This window comes from Copidosoma floridanum, unplaced genomic scaffold (assembly GCF_036245765.1).
Source record: "Copidosoma floridanum isolate Cflo_tuat_1 unplaced genomic scaffold, Cflo_Japanese_pri ptg000027l, whole genome shotgun sequence".
Classification (NCBI taxonomy): Eukaryota; Metazoa; Arthropoda; class Insecta; order Hymenoptera; family Encyrtidae; genus Copidosoma; species Copidosoma floridanum.
This window is the reverse complement of record NW_028321904.1, coordinates 4,400,843-4,426,355: the sequence shown is the minus strand read 5'-3', so window position 1 is coordinate 4,426,355 and position 25,513 is coordinate 4,400,843. Positions and strand designations below refer to the sequence as shown.

At 32.3% G+C, this 25,513-nt stretch overlaps 1 protein-coding gene across 4 annotated transcripts in view; it reads left to right on the top strand.

Annotated features, from left to right (window-relative positions):
- Window positions 1-25,513, top strand: part of LOC106640288 (ELAV-like protein 1) — a 356,393-nt gene that overhangs the window by 314,455 nt on the left and 16,425 nt on the right. The window contains exon 8 of one of the 4 annotated variants that reach the window (XM_089595736.1): window positions 16,311-16,313. The exons of the other annotated variants lie outside the window; for them this stretch is intronic. Coding sequence (XP_089451862.1) covers window positions 16,311-16,313 — 3 coding nt within the window. The remainder of the gene's footprint in view (window positions 1-16,310; window positions 16,314-25,513) is intronic. 4 annotated transcript variants of the gene reach the window in all.

Here is a 25,513-nt window from a genome sequence, read left to right as displayed (position 1 = left end):
TATACATGTTATAAATATATTTATTTTTAATTTAATTTATTAGTTTTTGTTACATAGTTAAAAAACTTTTTTTTCAATTCATATTGAAAACAGAAATTTGTCTATAGCTTTTTCTTATATATTAATAAGTATTGATTCAATTTTTATGAATTTTCTACCACTTTAATAAATAAGTAGATAATTGTTTGTACAACTATTTTATGTTCTTCTGTAGTTTCTGAAAAATTATGGAGCAGACTATCATTTTTTTCATTTTTTTTTTCATTGAGGGTTGATCTATGTGAGGTCTCATGAATATATTAATAGACATATATTTTTATTCTCCTCTTTTCTTTCAAGATATTTTACTTAGGACTCAAGTACTTTTTGTACTTATGGACGTTAATTACAGTTAGCAGGGTGAGCAAGATCTATAGAGATGTTAGAAAAGCATAAATATGCAACAACGTTAGCAATTTTTTAGTACGTGGATGTACCTTAGTAAAAACTTTTATGCGTACTTGACTACATTTTTTTTATTTTATTATTATAATACCTTTTGAATGAATTTAAAAATCAAACAAATTTATGTCATTCTAATGGGTCACATAAAAAATTGGACGATTTCTTCTAGACTGATTAACTTGTAAGCTTCCAGGGCTTTTTAATTAAAAAATTTTTTTTCAAAAAGACTTGAGCCGTATTAGTTGATTTTTGACAACTCTCATGCAGATTTATTAACCGTTAAAAAATCATCAATAATATTTTTTTTCATAATAGCATTAAATAATTCGAAAATATCAAAGTATCATTTCATATAAGTACAGAAATTTTTGACTGTATTTTTTTATATTAAGAAAAAGATACTAATATATTTTACAGACTTATCGCAAGAACTTTCGCGTTCTTTCAATATAGTTCACCACACCCATTGTAAAAGTTATAAGCTCTTGAGATCTGGCTAGAAATATGCATATCAAATTCTAAAGTCTCCAAGTCCAAGTGAACAATGTAACTGGAAGACTGTATGCCAGAAGTTTTCGTCACGTGATTTGAACGTTCTACTATTACGATAAAATTACTGTTGTTACCATTGATAGCACAAGTACTGGTTTAAGGATTATTTTCTTGTTCTTTCTAGTTTTCTTCTTCTTTTTACATTTAACAAACCAACATCAATTAAATTATTATATTAAATAGTTGACGCAACTCTGTGATCGCAAAATTTGGTTTTACTGTAGTGTTATAATTCTAAAGCCATTCTTACAATCATGCTCTTTAAACTTTTTTTAACTTGCCTTGATGCTGCAGAACAGTACTTGAATGTATTAAACCTAATTTTTGTGACAATGGTTAATACGGTTAGGTAATTTTTTTAATTACAACTGCAAGGTTATCAGCATAACTTGTATTTCAAGATATGGCATAGCGAAAATATATTTTCGAATGCTAAATTACTTCTCCTTTTTTTATTTCTTAACAGGAATCAACAAATTTATACAAATTGGTTCCACTAAGCTGTAAAAAATGTTTCTTGTCTGCTAACTTACGTACTAATGTGTTACTTTTCTTATTAATAGCAGTGATGGTGCTCCTGTCCTTGTCATCAATAACTACACCAACGTTTGAATTTTGCATTTTTCAGTGACTCACTTCTTGTTATCAATTGCATTGCTGCATCAGATTTCACTAGCACTACCATAAAGACTTTTTACGGCAGTAAGGGTTTTGTACATTATAGTTGTTATCATACTTCGATCATTGTTGACTAAGAGTAATAAGATATAATACTCGTTTACTCACGAATTATATTATGGCTGCATAACCATTTACGCTATTATAGCTTCTACTGATGCATGCTCAATCACAAACACTAGATGTTGGAGAATGTTCACAAGAAAACTTAAGGATTTACAACTGTAGATGAAGGTTGTCTTCTATGTTAGAACGCTAAAGGAAATAAAAATGAATAAGGAAATAGTTATAGGATTAGGAGTAACTTAATAAAAGATAAATCATTAGTGAGGAGAAAAATTGAAAAAGGTAATATTATATGTATAAACACTGTGTCACTTTATACATGATAATGTTAATAAATAAACGATGCAGCATATAAATGTCATGGAGTAATAATGGATAAAAACAATTTTATAGATTATTTAAATCTGAATATAAGTAGTCATTTACAATACTTTTTGTCCCTGTAGCGACTGTACTTATGATCCCACAATTTAAACCTTTTACTTTTAAATGTGAAAATAAGCTCTCTCTCTTTCCCGTTATTTCTTTGGTATTTTGCAAACTGAACAAAACCACACAATCGCAACAAATTAAGCTTTTTTCAGCTCTATAAAAATAACTATACAGTTACTTGTGAGAACTATAAGTTCTTTTCAATCACTTCGGACTTCATGAATTGAAACTCTTACACTAATAGATACAGCTCAGTCTTTCTGCTGTTTTCTTATATTTTTATTTACAAATTGACCATTTTTTAGGTAAACTTGGTTCATGACTGCAGGTAGTATAAAAGGTGTGTCAATACCTTGATATAATTACTGCCATTTTATATCAACATTTGTACCTAAGACGTCTGCTATACCGTAAGTATGAATATTTACTTTGATAGGACCGCTAAGTTACCAAATTTTCATACGCTTATATTGACAAGAGCCCACTATGTATGTTTGTGTACATTTATATCAAAATCCCATTGGAAAATATTAGTGAGTAGACACAGTAACACATGTGGTCCATCACAGGCAGCCCAGCTGGGGCACAAGTTGGCTCGTAATAAGGCGCAGTATTAGTAACATGTTCCTTTTCAGACAGTGCCTGATCTCATCTGCACTATGTATGACTTGTTGAAGTGTATAAATACGTATAAACTAGGAAGCTTTGACTCCTTGCTCACTACGCCCACCAACCTCACTTTGTGATACTATAGATTAGTTGTTACAGCGACATAAAGATGGCCTCCTTAGGGCCTTTTGGGAACCTTATAAATACTTCATTGCACCCATGTGAGGTCTCTATTTTTAAATATCTTATACTGTTCATTATTAAGTTATAATTAAGACAAATGAATTTTAAAAAATTGAAAAAACTCTAAGATAAAACATTTTTTTTGACAGACACTTATTTTTTTAAAATCTTTTTAGGTAGTTTCTACACCACCTTGCAAAAATACCTCAATAAATTTGTAGCTAACCTCAAACCAACTTTAAGTAATCATTCATTGATCTTCTCGACCAACAAATTGTCGTTTATATTCGACCTATTTTTCGCAAACAATTTAAAAGGATCTTGTTTTATTCGAAATGTCCTTAAATTCTATTGTAATTGGTTGGAGTAAATAGATTGTTACTTCTTCGGCTCAATACTTTTAAATCATTAAAACTTAATGATTTGCTAGTATATATCAGTGCCCTCCGGTGAATTTGGAAATTCAAAGTGATCAGTGATCCGTTGGGAGCGAAATGTAAGGGGCGACTTTGTCAGTCGACAGCACGACAGGTCACGAGTAAGTCAACCAAACTTACGAATTCTCGCGTACCTGCGCCTGATGAGGCTGACGCATATTGTCAGCGAAACGTTGCGCATCAATAAATCAACGCAGGAAAATTTAAATACACTTTACTTGTATTTATTTATTTTCTTACATTTCGCCCCCAACGGATCACTGATCACTTTGAATTTCCATTAAAACTTAAATTAAAAAAAAATCAAACGCCAACTATCCGTTACCGACCGTACATAACCAAATAAAAAATTTAATTTTGATGAACATTTTGCAAAAAAACAATTGCTGCATTGTTTGTATACAGCAAACCTTATGATAACATTGATTTCTATACTAAATAACAATAAATGTGGTTATTAAGTAGGACTATTTATCATTTAAAAAACTTACAACTCTCCGATATTTGGACAATTTAGTAATACCATCAATAGGGACACCTTACAATCAGAAAAAATTAAAAATACAAACATTTAGAAATAAATACAGCATTAAGATGTTTTTATAAGTAGCCTACTTACAAAAAAAAACGTTAGTGGTCGGATAATAACATCGCCCCAACAACCTCCGTGGACAAACAATATATTTGCTAAATTAATGCCATATTAAAAATCATCCGTTTGCCATACATAATGAATCTTTCTTAACTAAAACTCAGGTTAAAATCACGAAAGAAGTAAAAGGTCATATCGCAAAACATACAATAAGGTGTGAGTCGTATTTTGTATAAAGATTAATAAACGAAAAAGTTGTAAATATGAGTATTATAAGTAAATATTTTAATTATACATATACGTAACGTATGTCATTTACAAGTAAAAGAGAATATATAATTGACGTAAAGGATTTAACACAGTTAATTCATTATTCCATTCCTAACAATTCTATGTTCAGAGTGTAGTTGACTGATATTAAATTTTGTATCAACATTATCACTATAAATTAAAAAAAAGAAGTATTTTAGCAGACTTTCTTTTAAAGCAATTTTGTTTGATGTCCAAAGGTATGATACTATTAAACCAATATAAGTGGCTCACGAAGTGATCATGCACTACAATAACAGATTTCTCATCCTTATTAAATTGTTAGCAGATTCGCCTAGATTGTGCCAGAAATCCCTAAACATAAGAAAAAATAATTCTTGGTGCAAAAATAAAATGAAATCAACATCTTTCCTAATCTCCTATACATCTCCTGAGTAAATTAATTCCTAGTAGTCTATTTAGGTAACCACTTTAAGCTTTAAAACATTTGTTAATATAAAATAAAGGACAGCAATTGTCCATAAAAAGTCTTTTTGCCTTTTGTAAGTTTTTAGTTCTAAAGGATCTAGCACCAAACCAATAAAATTGTGGATCCAAATGAAATAGTCTGTTTTTTTAATATGTTAGAGATTATGACTTTCTAGATGAAACTTTGCACAGGCACAAGTCTCAAAAATGGCCAGATTTTTAGATAATAATAATGTAAGTCACTGATTTTGGTGCAGGTTGCTATGCCTGGCGACGGAGTTCAGTCAATGGATATAAATAGTGCATTCACAGGCTGATGATAGTAAACGGTTATGACTAATGCACCTATAATTTACTACTATCATCAAGCAAATCAGAGCATTATTCTATAATGGATAAGACTCTCTGTAATTTCTTAACTGATAATAATAAAGCTAATTATTTACTGAGTGATCCATAGTCACGGTGGTCAATATTACTTTTGTCTTAGAGAGTAAATCGATAGTGTTTAGTATTGAAAAGTACTAATCAGAATTGAGCGATAAATAGTTGTTTTTGTTCCTTTTTAACTATACGTACAAGCAAAAGAGTAACTAATTAGGTTTATTATCATTCTTCAATGATCGTGATCAAAATTTCTTGAGCAAAATCTATTTTATGATCGATTAAATTTTCAGTATTCTTTTACTAACAATAGTAAATCTTATCATTTTATATTCTAATTATCTCATTTAGGCTCTTGCTTACAGAAGCAATGAGCTTGGACCTTGTCTTTAACCTGACTTCCTCGTCCAGTTTTAAAAACTTGCTACTTATTGATCCTTCACCATTTCTTTACTTGTGGAAAGGATTACTAATGCTCTGACACGAGATTAAGTTTTGCTGAAACTTATGAAAATCTCTTGCAAGACATAATACTTTTTTCCTCCCTACTTCTCTTTTTAAGAGCATTAATAAAATTTATATATCTAGATCTATCTGTTGATAACCAGTTACTTAATTGAACCCTATTAATACTACTATTATGTAACAATTGTCTTAAGAAATCGGAAAATGTATCCATATTTGAGATTTCAGGGCATTATTTAAGTAAGCAATTGATGGTTGACATTCTGCAAGTAATTTTTTTTAAAAAGTCTTCGTACGAAACTAAAATTTTATCGGAATTTTTCGCTAATTTTTCGAGGTTAATAGCATAAAACATTAGTTAAATGTTCTGCTAAAAAAAACTTATACAAACTCAATACAAACGTTCCAGGAGCACCTGCAGAGATGCATTGTTCTGGTCAAAGTTGGGTGAATTCACTGAAACTTACTTCAAAATTCAGTGCATCTTCTTTAAAGAAAATACACAGCTCTTTTAAGGTAGTTCATCCTAAAATCACTTTATTTACAATCTTCTTCAAACTTTGCATATCACTTTATTAGAGTGTAACGCATAAATGTTCAAAATTTTCTTATGACCGCCGTACCGTTTTCGAGATATAAAGCTGCAAAGTTGGACTCTTTAACACGGTAAGCATAGGCGAGCTGTGTGAAAAACGAACGTTTTGATTAATTAAACGAAAAGTATATTTACAATTCTTATGAAAAATTATGAGCATGAAGTAAAATATATGACGAATCTACTATATTTCACACAGAGATGCCATCCGTACAGTTTTTTAATAAATCAAATTGAAAGTTAGCAATTTTCCAAATGGAGCAGGCAATAAATTGCGGGTTATCTGATATGTGGCAACAAAGCATATTGCAGTCGCATGGAGATGAGTCGCTGGCAATATATATAGATATACGTACTGTATTGATGTAGCAGAACAGCTGTTTGAATTGATGCAAATTAACAAAATGTTAATTGGATTAACGAAATAATTTTTAGAAATTTATATACGTGATTGATTTATGTGTACTTGTAGAAGTTGTTTTTTATATCTCCCGTTTTTTTCGTGATACTGGTTGCTCATGTTCACCAAGAAATTTCTAACCTAATCAACCAGCAGAACAGTTGGAACAATCGACTTAGGTGTAGGTACTGGTGGTACTGCTATGTAAAGTATTGCTGCGACGTAGCCAGATTTTTCTAACCACGAGTGTATGAGTGTGTGAGTGTACATAGATATGTAGAATTCAATGTGTGTATGCCAGTGGTGACCAACGTTTTCTTTACTATCTATGTGTATTCATTCGTATAGCAAAAGTAGTTATGGATGAGCTCCACTGGTGGGGATAAACAACCGTAATTCCACAACCATACATTTTTTTTTGTATCAAAACATAACCTGCTGAGGTCCTTACACACACTCATATTAAATAGTGCATTCACAGGCTGATGATCGTAAAGGGTTATGACTAATGCACCTATAACTTATTACTATCATAAAGCACATTAGAGCATTATTCTATTTAAAAAAAGATTCTCTGTAACTTTTCAACTGCTAATAATAAAGTTTATTATTTACTGGGTGATCCATAGTCACGGTGGTCGATATTTTGTTGTCTTAAAGAGTGAATTGATAGCGTCTAGTATAAAAAAGCACTTTTTGGAATTGAGCGATTATTAATTGTTCTTGTTATTTTTGAACTATTAATAATAGTCAAAAAGTACTTGACGATTTAAATCATTATACTTTTAAGTCATCACAATTTTTTTTTTTTAAATGCAGAGGCTGTAACCTATTTTTAACATTCTTTAACGATTATCATTAAAACTTCTTGAGCAAAATCTATTTTGTAATAGATGAAGATTACATCCATCATTTACTCATAATAAAAAGTCTTCTCACTTTTGCTCTAATTACTTGATTTCCTCTCTTGGTTACAGATAGAATAAGCTTAGAACTCGTCTCCACATAAACTTCTTTGTCCACTTTTTAAAATTTGCTACTTTTTAATTCTAAATTATTCTGAACTTTCTCTTGTGTCAAGGATTACTGATTTTGTGTCACAAGATCAAGTTTTGCTGAGATAAAAAATCATCTCTTGCAAGACATAATACTTAGTTCCTTGCTACTTCTCTTTTCAAAAGCATTATATATGTATGTATATTTTTTTTTCAATTATTAAGATATCGTTATGAATCAAAAGTAATAATACTACCTTATTAAAAATGATATAATCAGACTATGTGTTTGATTGTATTATCCATCAAACTTTTTAACTTTATTTTTGTTGTTCATAAGTGTATTTTTAATTTTACTTTCACACTACTGTACTTACGTGAGCATAGTGATAATAACATTTAGCATTAAGTTAGAAAACCCTTAGCTTCAGTCTTCTTTTACACACTGATTGACCGAAAAAAACTTTATTTTTATTAGCTGGAAGCAATTAATTAAATTTATTTAACCATATTTCACAGTAATACTCTATTTACTTGTTACATACTTATTCAAACCAATACGCCATTATTTGCGCAAACTTTACAATAATGTGTCAAACGTAAGAGTTGATATTACTTATCATTCCGATGCACAAATAGAATTCTTGTTACCTTTTTAGAGGTAAAGAGCATGTATACATTGTCAATTAATGTATAACAAAACACACGCATTTTCAACTCTTTGCCAATATTTCTATTCATCATGGTGAACATTAGATCGTATCTGAAACAGTGTCAAGTTTTTTTAAGACGTTGACATAAGGGTAAGCACAAATTACATAATAAGTATAGCAATTTCGTTAATATTAAAGCTGGATTGGAAATAAAAACAAGTTTCATGTGATGTTGGACAAAACAAGTGATTACGAATGCAAATTTTATTACTTAATATTAAAATAAATTACGATTCTGACATTCTTTTCACCGGACTTTAGGTCAGTCGTAGAGACATGCTTTTGTTTAAACATTTCGCCAGACAGTACTTCAGGCATATATGCAGATGTATATACACTTTGTAAAAAGTTATGTTTACGCGCTATTGTCTGTTATATAGGTATATACGTCTCGTCTGTGCTTCGACATGCATAACAGAAATTATGTGCAAGAAATTCAAAACAGCCGATCTAGTATGGTAGACGAAAACTTCTTATAAAAGTTTTTTATGGGAATTCTTATAGAAATTCTTGTAAGATTATTCAGGACCTTTTATGGGATTTTGGCTAACAAATCCTATAGAAATCTTCTGACGTTTTTTCAAATTTTAAAATTGCTTGGTAACGATAATCATACACATAATTACCTCGAATGATATTACCATGCTAATGATAATACCAAAACAGGGGGGTTCAAGGAATTTTTGTAAAGTTTTGAAAAAATAGTATAAAAAATTTTTTTTTTTCAGAATTTGACAAAAAAGTTTCAACCTCCCTGTTTTTGTATCATCGTGGTATTATTGAAATTAATATAAGCATAGAAGTACCATGTAAGGTGATTATATCTAAGATAAATGTTACCATGTAATTCCAAAATTAAGAAAAGCGTCTGAATATTTCTGTAGGTTTTATGTGAACAAATACTTTAGGAATTGGATATGTTAATACGGTTTTTAATGAGAATTCTCATGAGAATTTTTTGTATACGACGTTTCAAGCACATGCTTATTTTTAAGTGTGGTATCTGTCAAGATTCTATTGGCATAGTGGTAGTTACGGTACATAGTTGTAAGTAAGTAAAACTTTTAATTTAATTATTTGTTATATACCTATTTATGAAGTCCAAAAAATTCTTTTTCTATTTATTTTTGTATAGACGTTTGAGTTCTTATCAATATGCATATGTAAAATTGGTGTAAAAAAAATTTTTGTCACCAACAAATACATACCTAAACTACCACCACGCTACTAGTACATTTTTGAACCTTAATCTCTTACATCGTTGAGCTACATTTACTCATTATTGACGAATCAATATCTAATTTTAATGTCATTGTATACAAAATCGTATTACAGAACTTTATTTAGTGCAGCATTATTATAAGAAACACTAATTATTGCAATAATTGTATAAATACGTGTAAGCTGATGCTCTACATCCTTATTATTGAGTAGTGAATTTCATTTTTTTGGCTCTGTTAGAAGATAATAAATTTTTTAAATAATATTTTCTTCTTGCTTTTATTAAACTTTGTAGGTGTTGTAAGAATGAGCTTCAAAAATAATGATTGGATTTGCGTAAGCAAACTTTTTTATAACGTTTCTGAAAAAATCATGTACGAGTTTTTTGGCTAGAATAAGTAGATAGTTTTTGTTATACTCATCATTCAAGTTGTACTGTTATCGTAAACGTATAATCGTTATAGCAGCTGTTACCCATGTAGACAGGTGTTGCAATCCTTATAAAGGTTTGGGTATCGCTGGACACAGAGGAAATAACTTAAGATGAGTATCAGAAAGTCTTAATCGATTATTTCCACATTTGTTACATAATGATAAAATTTGTTCCAATTGTTTACTTAAACATTTATGTACAGAAATTGATACATCCATTGATACAAGAGCCAAAAATATACACGATGAACTAATGAACGAATTTCGTGAGCGTTTTAAAGCGCAAGAAATATGTATTGGTACCAATGAAAGAGAACATATGATTTCTCAGAACAGTACTGCATCAGCAACAGAGCTTGAACTAGAAACTGGTTGGAAGTTGGCAAAAAAATCGAAAGATTTGAGAGGTGATTGCAGCGTATTAGCAGAAACAATAGCTAAAAGTGGAAAATTATTACTAGCAGAAACTGTTACTAATGTAACGCAGTTTTATATTGATGATAAAAATGGTCGCATGATGCCTGGTACTAGAGTTGTGGAGTCTGTTAAAACTTCAGCACGTCATGTCTTGATACAAAAAAGATTAATGCTTGTAGACTTGAAAGAGCTGTATATTTTCTATAAAGAAGATGCCCCGAATTTTAAAGTAAATTTCAGTGAATATAAAATGATAAGACTTTCTATTGTAAGAAAATAATTAATGAAATTTTAATCAATCACAAAATAGATTTTGCTCAAGAAATTTTGATAGCAATCGTTAAAGAATGTTAAAAATCAGTGACAGCTTCTGTATTAAAAAAAAAATAATTGTGACGACTTGAGAGTATAATAATAACCCTAATCAAGTTCTTTTTTGCCTATACTTATAGTTGAAAAATAACAAAAACAAGTATTTAAGGCTTAATAATGATGAGCGCTTTTTTATACTAGACACTATCGATTCACTTTGTAAGACAATAACAATATAAACCACCGCGGCTACGGATCACCCAGTAAATGATTAGCTTCATTATTAGCCGTTAAGAAATAACAGAGATTCTATCCTATCATATAATAATGCTCTGATGCGCTCTAACATAGAAATAAACGGTAGGTGCGTTAGAAATAACCCCTCACTATTATCAGCCTGTCAATGCACTATATACATCTATTGACTGAACTGCGTTGCAAGTCAAACCAACCTGCATGGAAATCGGCGACTTGAATAATTATTTTATTAAAAACTGTATGTTTTCGAGAATTGTGCCTGTCAAAACTTGTGTTCAGAAAGTTATAATCTATAAAATATAAAAATTACAGACCATTTTATTTAGATACACAATCCTATTGGATTGGGGCAGGATCCTTTGCAATTGAAAGTTGGAAATTTTGTTTCACGAACTTCTATATGTGAATTTTTTAGTGGTAACGTTCATGTGCTTCTTTGTTAGAGGCCAAACATTGGTGATGACTGTATGGATTACACAGAATTTTTCCGACCAGGTCAACACAAATTCAGTTTTGATAAGATTAACCTCTGATGGATTTTACACAGTTTTAAAGTTATTCAATAAATTTAACAGTGCAACTAATTTTTATAACGTATATTTACATTGAATACTTTTTTGTTTGTATAGTAGATCCATAAGGAAGCGATTACGAAATTATTTTTTTTCTGCGTTGTAGAAACATTAATTATTTTTTTGCCACGTTGATAACTACAAAGAATATTTGTATTTGACTGCACTTAAAACTGGTACTTTAATCAAGAAACGTAAGTTATATTTTAAATATTGATTGAATAATGTTAAATATGGAAATAAACAATTCACATAGATTTTCATATGTATTAAGAAGAAAGATCGATAGATGTAAGAAGAAAACTTAGTCTATTTTTCCTAATAAGTTCCTTTTTGTTTTCTAAGACTTTATTTACAAAACCTATTTTAATAACCATTACTCATTACAAATCAAACTGGATAACAAATTAACGGAAATTATGTTGAATAAAAGAGGTCATGGTGGGTGGCATTCCGGATACTTAGTTACAAGTAATAATAATGTGATTTAATATAAGGAGAAATTGCACATTTTTAAGAAATTATTTGAAGATTTTTGAAGAGAGTGACAATAACTTTTCATAGAAATTTAACTGATCTTTTTCTCTCAGATTCTGTTAAGTTTGTACTGAGTTTAGGTCCTTATTTTAATTTTTTCATGAATTTTTATCGAAGTAAGCTGATTCCTGTTTTAAAATCTTTGGAGGCTGCTTTACTTCCTACGGATATGCATAATTCTAGTTAATGCAATATGAGATAATCTTTTTTTTCCCTATTAAAAAACTCGACAGTTTATAATGGTTACCCCTTTTAGTTGATACTTTTATTAATGATTCTTTGCAGTAACAAAAATATTTATGAATCTACATAGAGATGTTTTGTATACTAATACTGACATGGGTGATAAAACTGTTGTTTTTGAAAAGTCAATTTACATAAAAAAAAGAGGAGATATTAGTTATAGAGTTTTTTTATGACAGAATTCATGGTAAAAGGTCACTATTACGAGGTTTAGTTATAGCCACTAGAAATCTTATCTTTCAATGGGACTATCTGGATGTTTTTGATGGTGTACATGGTACTAGGCCTATAGTAAATTACTTAAGTGGGAATTGTTTATCTAGAGGTTATCGTCTTATTAAGGTACATAAGGATGGATTTTCTGCTCGTCTTACTATTTCTTCTATAGGTTTTCCTATTTATATATATATTTATATATATATTTATATACATTTCCTATATACTTTGGATAAGAAGTTTTCTTTGATTTTTAATACTTTGTTTCGTAAACAGAATATTTCTTTAAGAATTTTCTTGAATTAAAAAAAAGTTTCTCTGCTCGACAGATTATCCATGGCGTTGGAGTTCTCATGGATTGAAATCATTTCAGTTTCAATGACATTACATAAAGACAATGTTGTGGTACTTTGATGGGTGGATGTTGTTCACCTTGATTTGTAGAAATAGCGTTGGAAGATTTTGAGGATTATGTCCGTTGACAATTGCTTTTTGACAAAGACGATTGCTTTTTGTAAATAAAAAAAGATTTGATTCAACAAATTCTTGAAATTTTCAATAGTTACAATAGGTTTATTCAATTTGTTTTTAAGGTGACAGTTGTCTACTCTCTGCCTTTCTTAGACTTAATAATTATTTGTGTTCTTAACTGTCCTTGTAGTTTCAATGTATATCACAAGCCGATAGTATCTGGTAGACATTGTAAAATTTTTTTCCCATAGTTCTATTTGCGAGAAACGTGCAATTGTTTTTTCTTTGATAGACAAAATTTTCAAACTTTCCGATCGCAAATGTATAACTAAAAACTCACTAGAGGTAAAAAAATTTTTTGTGGACAATTGCTATCCTTCATTTTTTATTAACAAATATTTCAAAGCTAGGATCAGTTACCTAAATAGTCAACAACAAAAAAATCACTTAGGAAATCAGAGTGGATTTTAATTGGATTTCATTTTTGTACCAAGAACTATACTCCCTTATGTTTTAGAATACAAAGCACTATTTAGGTGACTTTGTTAAAGATTCAAACTTAATGTTGTTTTATTATCCTCTAACAAGCTCACTGAACTTATTAGACTGGAAAGGGCCATTATAAAAAGAGAAAATATAAGTTCTATATAGTTTGTAAGATTGGTTGTAAGGATTGTAGTACTTGCTCTGTTAGTCAAAATAATCGTTGACTCTCTGACCTCTTACGTGAACACATTAGATATGTTTATAACAGTTATGAGAGATTTGTTATTGCCGTGCATTATTATTCCAAAAACCACCAATCAACAAAATAGATTTATAAGGGAGTCTGCGGAACACTTTCTATTTTAACTTATAATGACAATGATAATAGAAAATATAATATCAGTGAATTATACTCGAAACATAGAATTGTTATGAATAAAATAAGGAATAAGCTCTTTTAAATAATTTATGTCATTTATTTATTCTCTTCTACTCGTAAATGACATAAACGACATGAGTTGTAAAATATACGTCTTGTACTTGTCACATTACACAATACATATATTTATAATTTTTTCGTGTATCCTCTATGCTTGATACGACTCATACCTTATGGTATGTTTTGCGTTATGCTTTTTTACTTCTCTTATAATTTTTAACTGAGTTTTATTCAAGAAAGATTTACTATGTATGTCAAACAGACGATTTTTAGTGTGGCATCACTATCGCAAATATATTGTTAGGCAACGGAGATTGTTGGTGCAGTGTTATTGTTTAACCACTCATGTCATTTTTTGTTCATACGCTACTACACAAAACATCTTTATATTATATTTTCTTTAATATTTTTGCATTTAATTTTGTTTCAACAGTAAGAAGTCCCTCATGATGGCATTACTAATTTGTTGAAGTATCAGACAGTTATTAATTTTTATAATAATAAATAGTCCTGCTTAACCAACCTAATTTTCTTTTAATTAGCATTAAATTTTAAACGCTTGTGCAAGCTTAGGAGAATTGGAGGTGCTGTAAAACATTTATTGCTATGTGACTTTGCCAAATTTTGTAGACTTATAGATGTTGTTTGTGACAATAAAGGTGGTAAAACATCTTTTTATATATTTATTTATTTATTTATCCCCCTCCTTCTGAAAATCAGGTCATTAATCAGGTGATTTCTCATGTCAAAATCTCGGTTGTCAAGATTTTCAATTTTTCATGTGTTTTATAGTATTTCTTATTGTCTTATGCGTGTTTTTTTTTAATTTTGAACTCTTAAAAAACTAACATCTCACTAGCTCTCAGAGTCACAAACATCGCGTGTCATTTGGCTGACCTGTCACTTAGTTGCATGTCCAGACATCGCTGTGTGGTCAGCCACCGTTCGCAGGAGTCTTAGCCATCGTGGGTAACTTCAACACCACGTGGACGGCCTCGCTTTGGCCTGGCTGATCCAGTAGCCTCGCTTATATCAATTAGACTCGCATTAGGCGGGTCATGCTTCACCTATTCAACGCTTTCCAACGGTGCTTGAGGAGCGCCGACCACTTCTTCGTCAGACCCTGAAGCGTTCCAAGGGGGCCTTCTCCTGTTGTCACCGAGGCTCTACTTACATAGGATTTTAACTGTCTCACGTGTATAGGGCCTGAGAGCATGCCTTCTTTGGATTCCAACTCGTATGTGTTGGAACCAAATGACCTCATGACGGTAAAGGAGCCGACATACCTTGGAGCCAATTTTGCAGCCACGCCCTGTGTTGCCGAGGACAAGACATAGTTCTCCCGCCTTACCTAGTCACCGGGGATGTAAGCCACGTCATGATGTTTGGCATTGTAATACCAAAAGGCATTGGCCTGTGCCTTATCTTTTTGCTGGGCTGCTTCCACGTGCAGCATCAGCAAACGCTCCATGCGTTGTTTCTAGCTCTCCAGTGCTTCTTCCTCTAGACACTGCTGGGCTGTCAAATCGACCTATTGGTGCATCGTACCTGGGGCGTATGGTTCCATACCACTGTTAAGCATCACGAAGAAAAAACCTGTAGAAATGTGCCTCTCCGTGATATAGGCGAACACATGTTCAGGCAACTTTCCGTCCTAAGACCTATGATTGACTTCGATAAAAGCTCGAATCATAGTCTTAATTGTGTGATTCAGATATTCGACTGGATTTTTCTGCGGATGATATGGTGGCGTAAGCGTGTGTCATATACCCTGGCTCTCTAAGAATTCATAAACGTCCTTGTTTTTGAACTCGGTGCCGTTATCCGTCGGCAGTGATTCCAGGGTATCATGGTAAAAGATGACACGCTCTAACTTTGGCCCACCTCATGAATAAGTCCTTGATAACAAAGATGTACTAGTCTTGGAGGTAGCCTCTGATACTTTTGATCAAGCTGGTTTTTAGATACTACCAACTTCCAGTCTTCTGTGTCACCGAGAGTCTCATCAACCGTGGAATCAGGATGATACGCGTATAGGTATTCCCTGACGATTTTTAATCATGGTTGTCCCCATGGGTCATTCCATATTTTTGTACCATCTCTTGGTACTAAGGATCTTCAGCAGGGGGTTCCCACACTAGTGCAGCCTCACCGCAACTCTCGTCATCCTCGTGCATTCGTGACAAGCTGTCAGGTACACAGTTTTGTGTCCCTTTCCAGTGTTTAGCCTCGAAACCATGGCCTTGAAGCTCCATGGCCTATCTTGACAGTTGTCCAATCAGGTTGTTGATATTTACCAACCACCGAAGACTGCTGTAATCGGTTACGACTTTGAAGCTTGTCCCTTCGATATACGGGCGGAACTTTTCCGTCACATAAGACTGTGGGGCATTCTCACTCTGTCACGCTGTAATTATGTTCAGCCGGTGTCATCGAACAGCTCACAAGCTCTAGCATCTTTTTATTTCCGTTGACTATCTGCGGCAGCACGGTGCCTAATCCAGGGTCACTGGTGTCCATTTGCATCAGATACTGACTCATCGAGTCAGGTCGTTGTAGCACAATCAAGGACGTCAGCAAAGCCTTTGTCTTTTCGATGGATCGTTGCTGCTCGTCTTTCCAGTTGAAGGGCTAATCCTTACGCAACAGCTTGTTTATAGGCTCTACTACCATCGAATAGTTTGGCAGGAACTTTTGGTACCATGAAACCATGCCTAGGAATCACCTAAGCTGTTTCAGGTTCTTTGGAGCCAAAAATGCTGTAATTGGCTCTTACTTGGCCAAATATCGTCGTAAACCATTTCGGCTTACGAGGACACCGAGGTATGACACCTCTGATTTGCGAAATTTGCTTTTATTTCGGTTAAGAGTGCGTCCTACATCATGAACACGTTTCAGTACGTGTGCTAGCCATTTGAGATGGTTCTCGAACGTCTCCACGACAATTTTTATATCATCGAGGTAGGCGTAGGCATAGGCCTTGAGCTCTATCTCAATGACACGCGTAATAAGCCACTGAAACGTTGCTGGCACATGACTCAGGCCAAAAGAAAACCATCGGAACTGAAAGAGCCCCTTGTCTGGAACTGCAAATGCTGTTACCGACTTAGCCTTCTCGGCTAAAGAAATCTGGTGATACGCGCTGCTGAGATCAAGGGTATAGATGAAACGCGCTTTCCTCAGCTTGCGCAAGATGATATCTATATGTGGTAATGGATACGCATTGGGTGCTGTCACAGTATTTACATTCTGGTAGTTAACGCAAGACCAATACTTGCCATCCTTTTTCCGTATTATAACTACAGGACTTGCCCAGCCACTATTGGATGGCTCAATCACACCACTTTCGAGTATCTCACTTACGTAGGCATGTATAAACCTCCTGGATCTTATCCAATACAGGGTAGCACTTCTGCTTGATGGGCCACAAGGTCATGACCTCGATCTCATGCTTGACCCACGTAAGATACCCTAGGGGAGCTTAACGCTCCACGTAACGGTCCAGAAGAGTCTGCAACCTTTTCTGCTGGTTGAGTAATATCTTCGTCAGTCTTATGGCAGCAAGTCAAATTCCACCTGTCGTGTCGCCGTCAAGCACGCTACTTCTAAAGGGACCTTGCTCCCGTGTCCTTTCAGCACCAGGACTCTGTCAACTGGCTCGTGGACAGTCCCAAAAGCGTTAATAAAGTTAGCACGGACGTAATAATCAGCATCCTACTCAGGCAGTACTATGACGTTCACGTCTCATTTCACCCCTCCAAGTTTGAAGGGTATGATGATGAGGCCTAAGGTGCGTGATGGTCATCCATCGGCCATCGCCGCGCTTTTGAGCGTGGGATGTAGCTGACGACCGCAGGCGCTCGCTATCTGGATTCTGACCACTTGCATACCAGTGTGCGTAGCTTCAAGATCGTACAGCTCTCGCAGCTTGTAACCAGCTACTTCAAGCTGTAGCCATCATCGGCGCGCGTCTTCCGATGCAACCGTGCCCTGTAAGGGTTTGGTAGAGAATGGTGGCATGATACCCTCATTCACGTCTATCTCCTCTCGTTTCCCTGTCTCTTATTAGGGCGATCCCGTGCCTAATGGCCCAAAGGGTTGCTCTTATAGCAGCATGTCTGTGACTCCTGTGAAGAAGACCTGTCTCTCTGGGTGTCCGGGTCTTTCTAAATATTTCTCGGATACAAGTAAATAGTTCTCTACTGTTAATGATAAACCATCTTATTCTAAGTTTTTCGGGGCAAGGAACTCATTTAAAATCAATTGTACAAAAAAAATAAGTAATGTTAATCATAATATAAGTTCTTAAACAAAAGTTCCTCTCATTAGTCAGGGTAGCTTACCCAGGTCCCGATAAGGACCTAATTGTCGATAATTCTATAAAAAACCAATTAATACAGCAAAAAAGACATTTGCGAGGCTTACAAAAATTTTCTTATCAAGAAGTGTGATAAGGCTATATAGGATGTACGCAAGAATCATAATTACGTTACGTTATATGAATTGGGATGCATCAATTCGTAAACGTGCCTCTGATTGGGAAATTGGAGCGCTTAGCACTTTGTTACATTCTCTCCGCTGGCTTATTTTATCGACGTAAAGTTTATGAAAGTGTACTAAGCTCAAGGCTGTAACAGATCGTGTAAAAATGGGCAAGAAAAAAAGGTTAAATATCAAATAAAAAACGTTATATTCATATAACTTTATTATTGGCTACTAGAAATCTGATTTGACTCGTGGAGTAGTGGTTAATAACGTTAATACAATTGTAATTTAGCGTTAATTTTGTTATAATCAAGAAGCACTTTACTATCTTAACTTTTATTTTAAAATTTAGTTATTGTTTTGTTAACACTTTTGTAAATAGTTATTGAATGCAAAAAAAAATGAATGAAGCAGTTTTTGCACCTACTATTTTTTTATAAGCAGAGCAAGAAATCCCATCGTGTGTCACCTTATTTCAAAAATGATTGAAAAAATACACATGACGCTGCAAAAACGGGAGCAACAATAAATAAAGTAAGTAGATACCATAAGGTGCCTTGTGCAATGCTGTTTCTTTGAGTTAAAGTGACCATTCTTTGGAAACTTAATAAGGGTCCAGTAGTATGAAAAGTTAAAAAAAAAAGGATATAGCCAACTGGATTTTCTTGATGAGCAAGTGTGGATTTTCAGTGACTAAGCAGCATTTACTAGACAGCGTTTAAGTAATTGTGAAAAACACAAAACAAATCACACCATTTACTGATTGTAGGCCATCAACATACTGGTATGCAGCTTTCTTGAGAAAAAATCCCAAACCATCCCAAAAAATTTGTCAAAATATTTCCAAGAAAGGATCAAATGTGAGCCAAAAATCCTTCAGAGATTGGTATGCAGAGGTAGAAAACTAACTTAAAGAAAAAGAACCAGGTGTGGATCTCGGGACCTCTCATGAATGTAAAACATTAGAAAATATGTTAATAAGCTCGGTGGTACTTGATTTTCTATAAAGAATGTAGTAGCTTACGTCAGATAAGTGACGTCGTCTCCAGAGATATTTTGTGGCTTTAGGAAACTGCAAAACATGGCCCAAGAGACTTAAGGCAGCCACGGAGCTATGGCACTTACGTGGCAAATCCTATTTTTTCTACCGGGTGCACACTAGCTTCTCAAAAACCCATGAGGTAAGGAAAGTATTTATTTTTTAACTCTAAATAATCTTTATTTTATATTTATATGTTCAAAAAAACATATTATTTGTAAATATGTTCTTTTATTAGTGAATTATATATATTAGAAAAAAGCAAGTTATTTTTATACTTCTTTTTCATTAACATATAAGCAACGTGAACGAGAAAGAACAATAAAACAAGGTAAAGAGTACAAACTTATCCATAGGTACATATATTAGTTTAACAAACGTTCGTGTGTATTACTTTTATAAATTATCGAGCGATTAGAATTAACATACCTAGAAACTATATTATATTTACAATTTAGTTAAGTATGATGTACGAAATATTACTTCTTATGTTATATACTGTATCTTCTTACCTGTTATATACCTTAACCAAATGTGTGTATATATATATGGGACAAAACGCGTCAACCAGATCACTGAAGCCCTAAAAATTCTATGTTACCGTTAAACACTTTTGCGGTCTAAAACTGAAGGTTAACAAGTAGACTTTATTTTGCCGTGTGTGCTTTTTAAAAAATCCAAAATGGCGGATCAGTATGGCAGCCACAATTTGTGTAAGCCACCATGCCTAATCGATTTCATAATTATTTAAGTGTTCAAACCATCGTAACATTAGAAAAAAAGAACATTATTCAATATCTCCTTTATTTCTAGGTGAAAACATAATCTACTTTTTCTATTTGTGAGCAGAAGTACGTCCATAATCTTAAGAAACTGTAGGAAATCAATCTTTTTGAATTGTAGTTGCTGAAAATGTTTGATAATTATTATGTACGGCTTATTACTGATAATAATTTGTTATTTTATGCAAATACGTCCTGCTCTGTACGCATGTACACACTAGCATACCCCTAACCAGAAAGAAATTCGAATGATCAGTTTGTACTTTGTAGTCACTAAGAGATCTTTAGAAGTATAGAATAAATTTATTTGAACTTTACAGAGATCTAAGGATACTAGCATTATATATTTAAAAGAGTCTTGAAATAAATGATAAGTAATTGATGATATAATAACAATAATTTTACTGTGCTTTTAGTTATAAACCATTACACTTTTGTTTTAAATAAGTAAATTGTGAACCATCGTAGATAAATGGGAAATTTATTTCCGACTTAATACAGATAATATAATTTTTCTTCAAGCACTAAAAAACATGAGATTTTTATCTTATGCCATAATTTTTTGTTGCCTCAAGTCACCGTATGCTATGTAAAACTTATTTAGAAAGAATTTTTTTAAGATGAAAAGTATAAAACTGTGTCCTTGGGCAGGGTAAAGTAGTAATTGTATTTATAGATCTGTGAAACGTTCAAATAAATTTATTCTATACTTCTAAAGATCTCTTAGTGACTACAAACTACATAAAACTGATTTTTTTGGATTTTTTTGAGGTGACAGGTATGGTAGTATGTACATGCATATAGAGCAAAACGTATTTGCATGAAACAACAAATTATTATCAGTAATAAACCGTACATTATAATTTTCAAACATTTTCAGCTACTGTAAGCCAAAAAAATCGATTTTTCTACAGTTTTTTGAGGTTCTTTACGTCATTCTTCTTACAAAGAGAAGAAATAGCTTATAGTTGTACCTAGAAATAGAGCGGATACAAAAAAAATGTTTTTTTTCTAAGTGTTACGATAATTTAAGCACTTAATTAATTATGAAATCAATTAGTAATGGTGGCTTAGACAAATTGTGGCCACCATACTAAATTGTCATTTTGGATTTTCCAAAAATCACACACGGCAAAATGAAGTATACTTGTTAACCTTCAATTTAGGACCACGAAAGTGTTCAACAGTAAAATAGAAATCTGAGAGCACCAGTGATCCAGTTGACCCGTTTTGTCATATATATATAAAAATTTTCTAACTAAATGAAGTGTACATACATAACTAACTAAATTCAGATGGGGTCAGTACACTAAAATATAAGAAAAAAGTGTATTTCTTTCTCTGTCTCTCTGCCCCCTTTGGGAAACCTGTTTACTGTGTGTAGTTACGCACGTGCGAGAATTTTGTTGACTCTTTACTAAAGATGCGTTAAGATGGAGTGTCAATAAATACAATTGTTAGACCCGTGACCCATTTGCATTATGGTCTAATAATAATATTCTAAAACAATCCTGTTCACAAAGAAAAAAATTCGTTAAACATGATAAAAAAATAATACTAATTTTTATAATTTTCATCATTTTTACAAGCACCAAATATTAAAAAAAAGCAATGAAAAAGGCCGACGTGTTTGAGTACAATAGAAAAAGAAAGAGAGAGAGAGAAAGAGAGAAAGAGTGAATGCGACAGCAAACAATCAAAGGCTCTTTCTATCTTACTTACTTTTACAAATACTACTAAAATGCCTTTTTATTTTTTTTCTCAACATTTTGCGCTTATCGAAATACAATTAGAAGTGCTTATTGATAAAAAGTTTCTTACCCTACACGTTGGTATTTTTATTTTTTCCGTCTATAAAACTATTAAAAGATATAAGCAAAACGAACTACCATTCCGTCTCCGACTACCATTCCAAAGTATGTGGCTCGATTCTTAGAGTCAGTAAAATTTAAAAATTTTATTTACGCATATTCAATACACAATACATATGCGTACGCACGCATATGCTGTATATACAATACATATATAAAATTTAACTATTATATACTCTTTAATAGCTTTATATGTATATGGGTAGAACACTCTACAAACGAGAGAGGGTTGGCAATAAGCACACAGAGAAAGAAACAAAGAGCCGAGCCGAGCCAAGCTGAGCTCAGCCAAATTTAACCAGAGATCGTGCCATCGCACGGCTCACTTCATTGCGTTGGTCGGATCATCAAGCGTGCCAATAGATGTTTCACATTAAAAATTTAAAAAATTGAAACCCAACAGAATATTTAACTGTGATAAGTCTGCCTATATGCTGTACCCAAAAACTGACTGAGTTTTGACTTAAAAAGAAAATAAGAATGTTTATTATGTTTGTAAGAATGATAAGGAATGTTGGACTGCATTGATTGGAGGAAGTGCTGCAGGACAATTGATCCTATCCATGATTATTTACTACTATGAACGAATACTAAAAGAGATTGCTGAGCATTTCCCCACTGATTTTAGAATTGGAAAGTCCAAATCTGGCTAGATGACTAGCGAAACTCTTTATTCATGTGTAGTAAGTCAATTCTATCAATGGCGTGTAAGGAACAAAATACAGTTTTCAGTGATTTTGTACGTTGATGACCACAGCTCTCCCTTGACAAAACCATTGAGTAACTTTTGTTGTGACCATCACATATAGTTGATTGGCCTGGTATCAAATGCAACACATCTGCACTAGCCCATGAATGTAGGTCTTTTTTGACCACTTAAAACAACTTATAAAAAAGAAGTAAGGAATTAGAGATTGGAAAACAGTGGACAGCATCCCACCAAAGTTTTCTTTTTAAGTATGTTACAAAAGCCTTGGATGGTTTTAATTTAGGTCTACTTTTTAAAAAATTTTTTGCTAAGTGTGAGCTTTATCCTTTCAGTAATAGAAGTATAGATTTTTCAAGAATAATCAGTGATCTCGAAGTGTCAGATCAGCCTAAACAAGAAAACCAGGATTCAAATGTTTATCCAAATTTATTACGGGATAAACTCAAAATTCTTTAATTTTTCACTGAACCAGGCATATTAAATTTATTTAAATTTAGTTAATTAATTATTACAATTATTTAAAGAAAACAAAGACCAAGAAAGGACCAGTACTATTGAATATTAAAAATTAATTACAGTTTGGTCCATGTGTGAAGATAATGTAGTTTGTGGAGAGAACAATGCACCCCAGTGTACATTTAACTTAAGTAAAGATACTAGCTGTGCTAATTCTGAAGAGAATAATTTTGCCAAATAAATAACATCCACAATTGTCGAAGAAATCTTTGTTCGTGAAGAGGGTCAGCTCAATATTTGTAATGCAGTTGTAAAAGAACTAATAGACAATGGTTCAGTAGTGAGTGCTTCTCCTGTTGAATATGTTTAATCCTTAAGACAAAAGGACTCAATGGAAACTGATGACCTATCCAAAAGTCTCCCTGAAAATGGTAGAAGTACCAGTTCACAAAGCAACATTGATACTAATGAAACTTTGGATACAAATAGAATCTGTAAGAGGGTATGAAAGATTTTTTTTTTAATTACGTATTTACCAATACATTGTACTTTATTTTTATTATAAATCCAAGACTATCATTTTGTATTTAGTACATTAGCACTTTATATTTTACTTTAACACGATGTTTTAAAGCATGACATACGATAGTATGTATCGATCTGTGATAATGGTATTTTTCTAGACTTAAGTAAATTAAAAATACAGGATAAACTACTCAATAATATTATTCAAAATAATGCATTTGTATTTGAAAACCCTTCTTCTGAAACTGATCCATTTTGAAAGTCACCCATCGATGATCAAGGTTTTTTTTAAATTTAATTTAGTTGCATCGAATGTAATTTTAATGTAATTTGGTTCTTACTATAAAGTCTTGTTTTGTTGCAGTACTGACAAATCATTCCTTTAATTTTGGGTGTGTTTAAGTCTTTCAAGAAGGTGTTGAAAGCAATATTTGTGGTTCGTATTTTTATTGAAAAAAAAGAAAAAAGAATAAGATGTAGTAAATCTTTAGTAAGTGTATTGCTGTTTTTAAATATTAATTTCTTAGATACAACATCTTTAAAGATTCTCTAGCCACGGTTCAACTGCTAATCTTCTTTACCCTAAAAAAATTCGAAGACAAACAATATATCAAGAAAAGAAAGAAAAATTTCTTACTACAGCCACTAGTCCTGAGTGAAGAGCCTACCACGACCTTAAAGCAAAACAAAAATCTGAAGAAGGAGCTAATAAAATTGAACAAAACAAAAAAGAGAAGAACAAATGATAATTAACAAAGAAAGTAAACAGAGTTTTGAAAAATTAAGGGAACAAAAAACTGATCATCAAAAAAGCATGACTAAATTGAAACTAAGAATTCAAAAGACCAAGGCAGAATTTAAATTAATTCAAATTAGTTCACAAAAGGACAACTGTTATAACTCCTAAACAGAAGTTGAGAAAAACTTTGAACATACACTTAAAACTTATTTACAACAACAGAAATACTTAAAAAATAAAAGTACCAAAATGAAGTTTAAGATACAGCAGTTAAAACCCGAAAAAGAAAACAATGATTCTTCTAGTAACGACAAATAATTTTTTAAAATTAGTTTTTATCACATGTAAAAATCTCTTAGTAACGTTGAGTAATTTTCTACATTTAAAACAAATGTTCTACGTAATTGTCACTCAAAATCCCTTTCCACGTATGTATTGATTAAAAGTGCAAACTAATTTTAACAAATAAACTACTGAAAATAATAAAAATAGAATAATCAATTCAAGTTATTTAATTCCAACCTATAATCCTATCACTTACTGACTACTAGGTTCATCGTAATTAACCACTGCTCTAAGCCACTCCATCACTATCAGCTACTGGGTCTTTTATTATTTTTTTTAAATTAATTTTTCCTACACAATGTATGTTTAAAAAAAAGATTTTTTTGCGTTATTCCATTCTTACATGTACATATCAAATAATTAAAAAATCAGTTAAGTCTTTCGTTTTAATTACACTCTTTATTAAACTCATGAGTCTATAGAGTACTAGGTGAACTACCTTTAATTTAAGTAGGTGGGCTGTACTTTGTTAAATCAAAAGAAGTTGTTTGAATGATTTATTTAGCTTGTTAGAATCTCATCTTATCTCCTAGAATTGCCTTTGTCCTCAAAAACTGTACAAAAAAATAGTCTAGATTTAAGTAAACCTAAACAACCGTTTAATTATAGTTATCAGTCAGATAAATTGCAATAAATTTTGAGACTTTACTTTACACTAATGGTTTATCCCTTTTT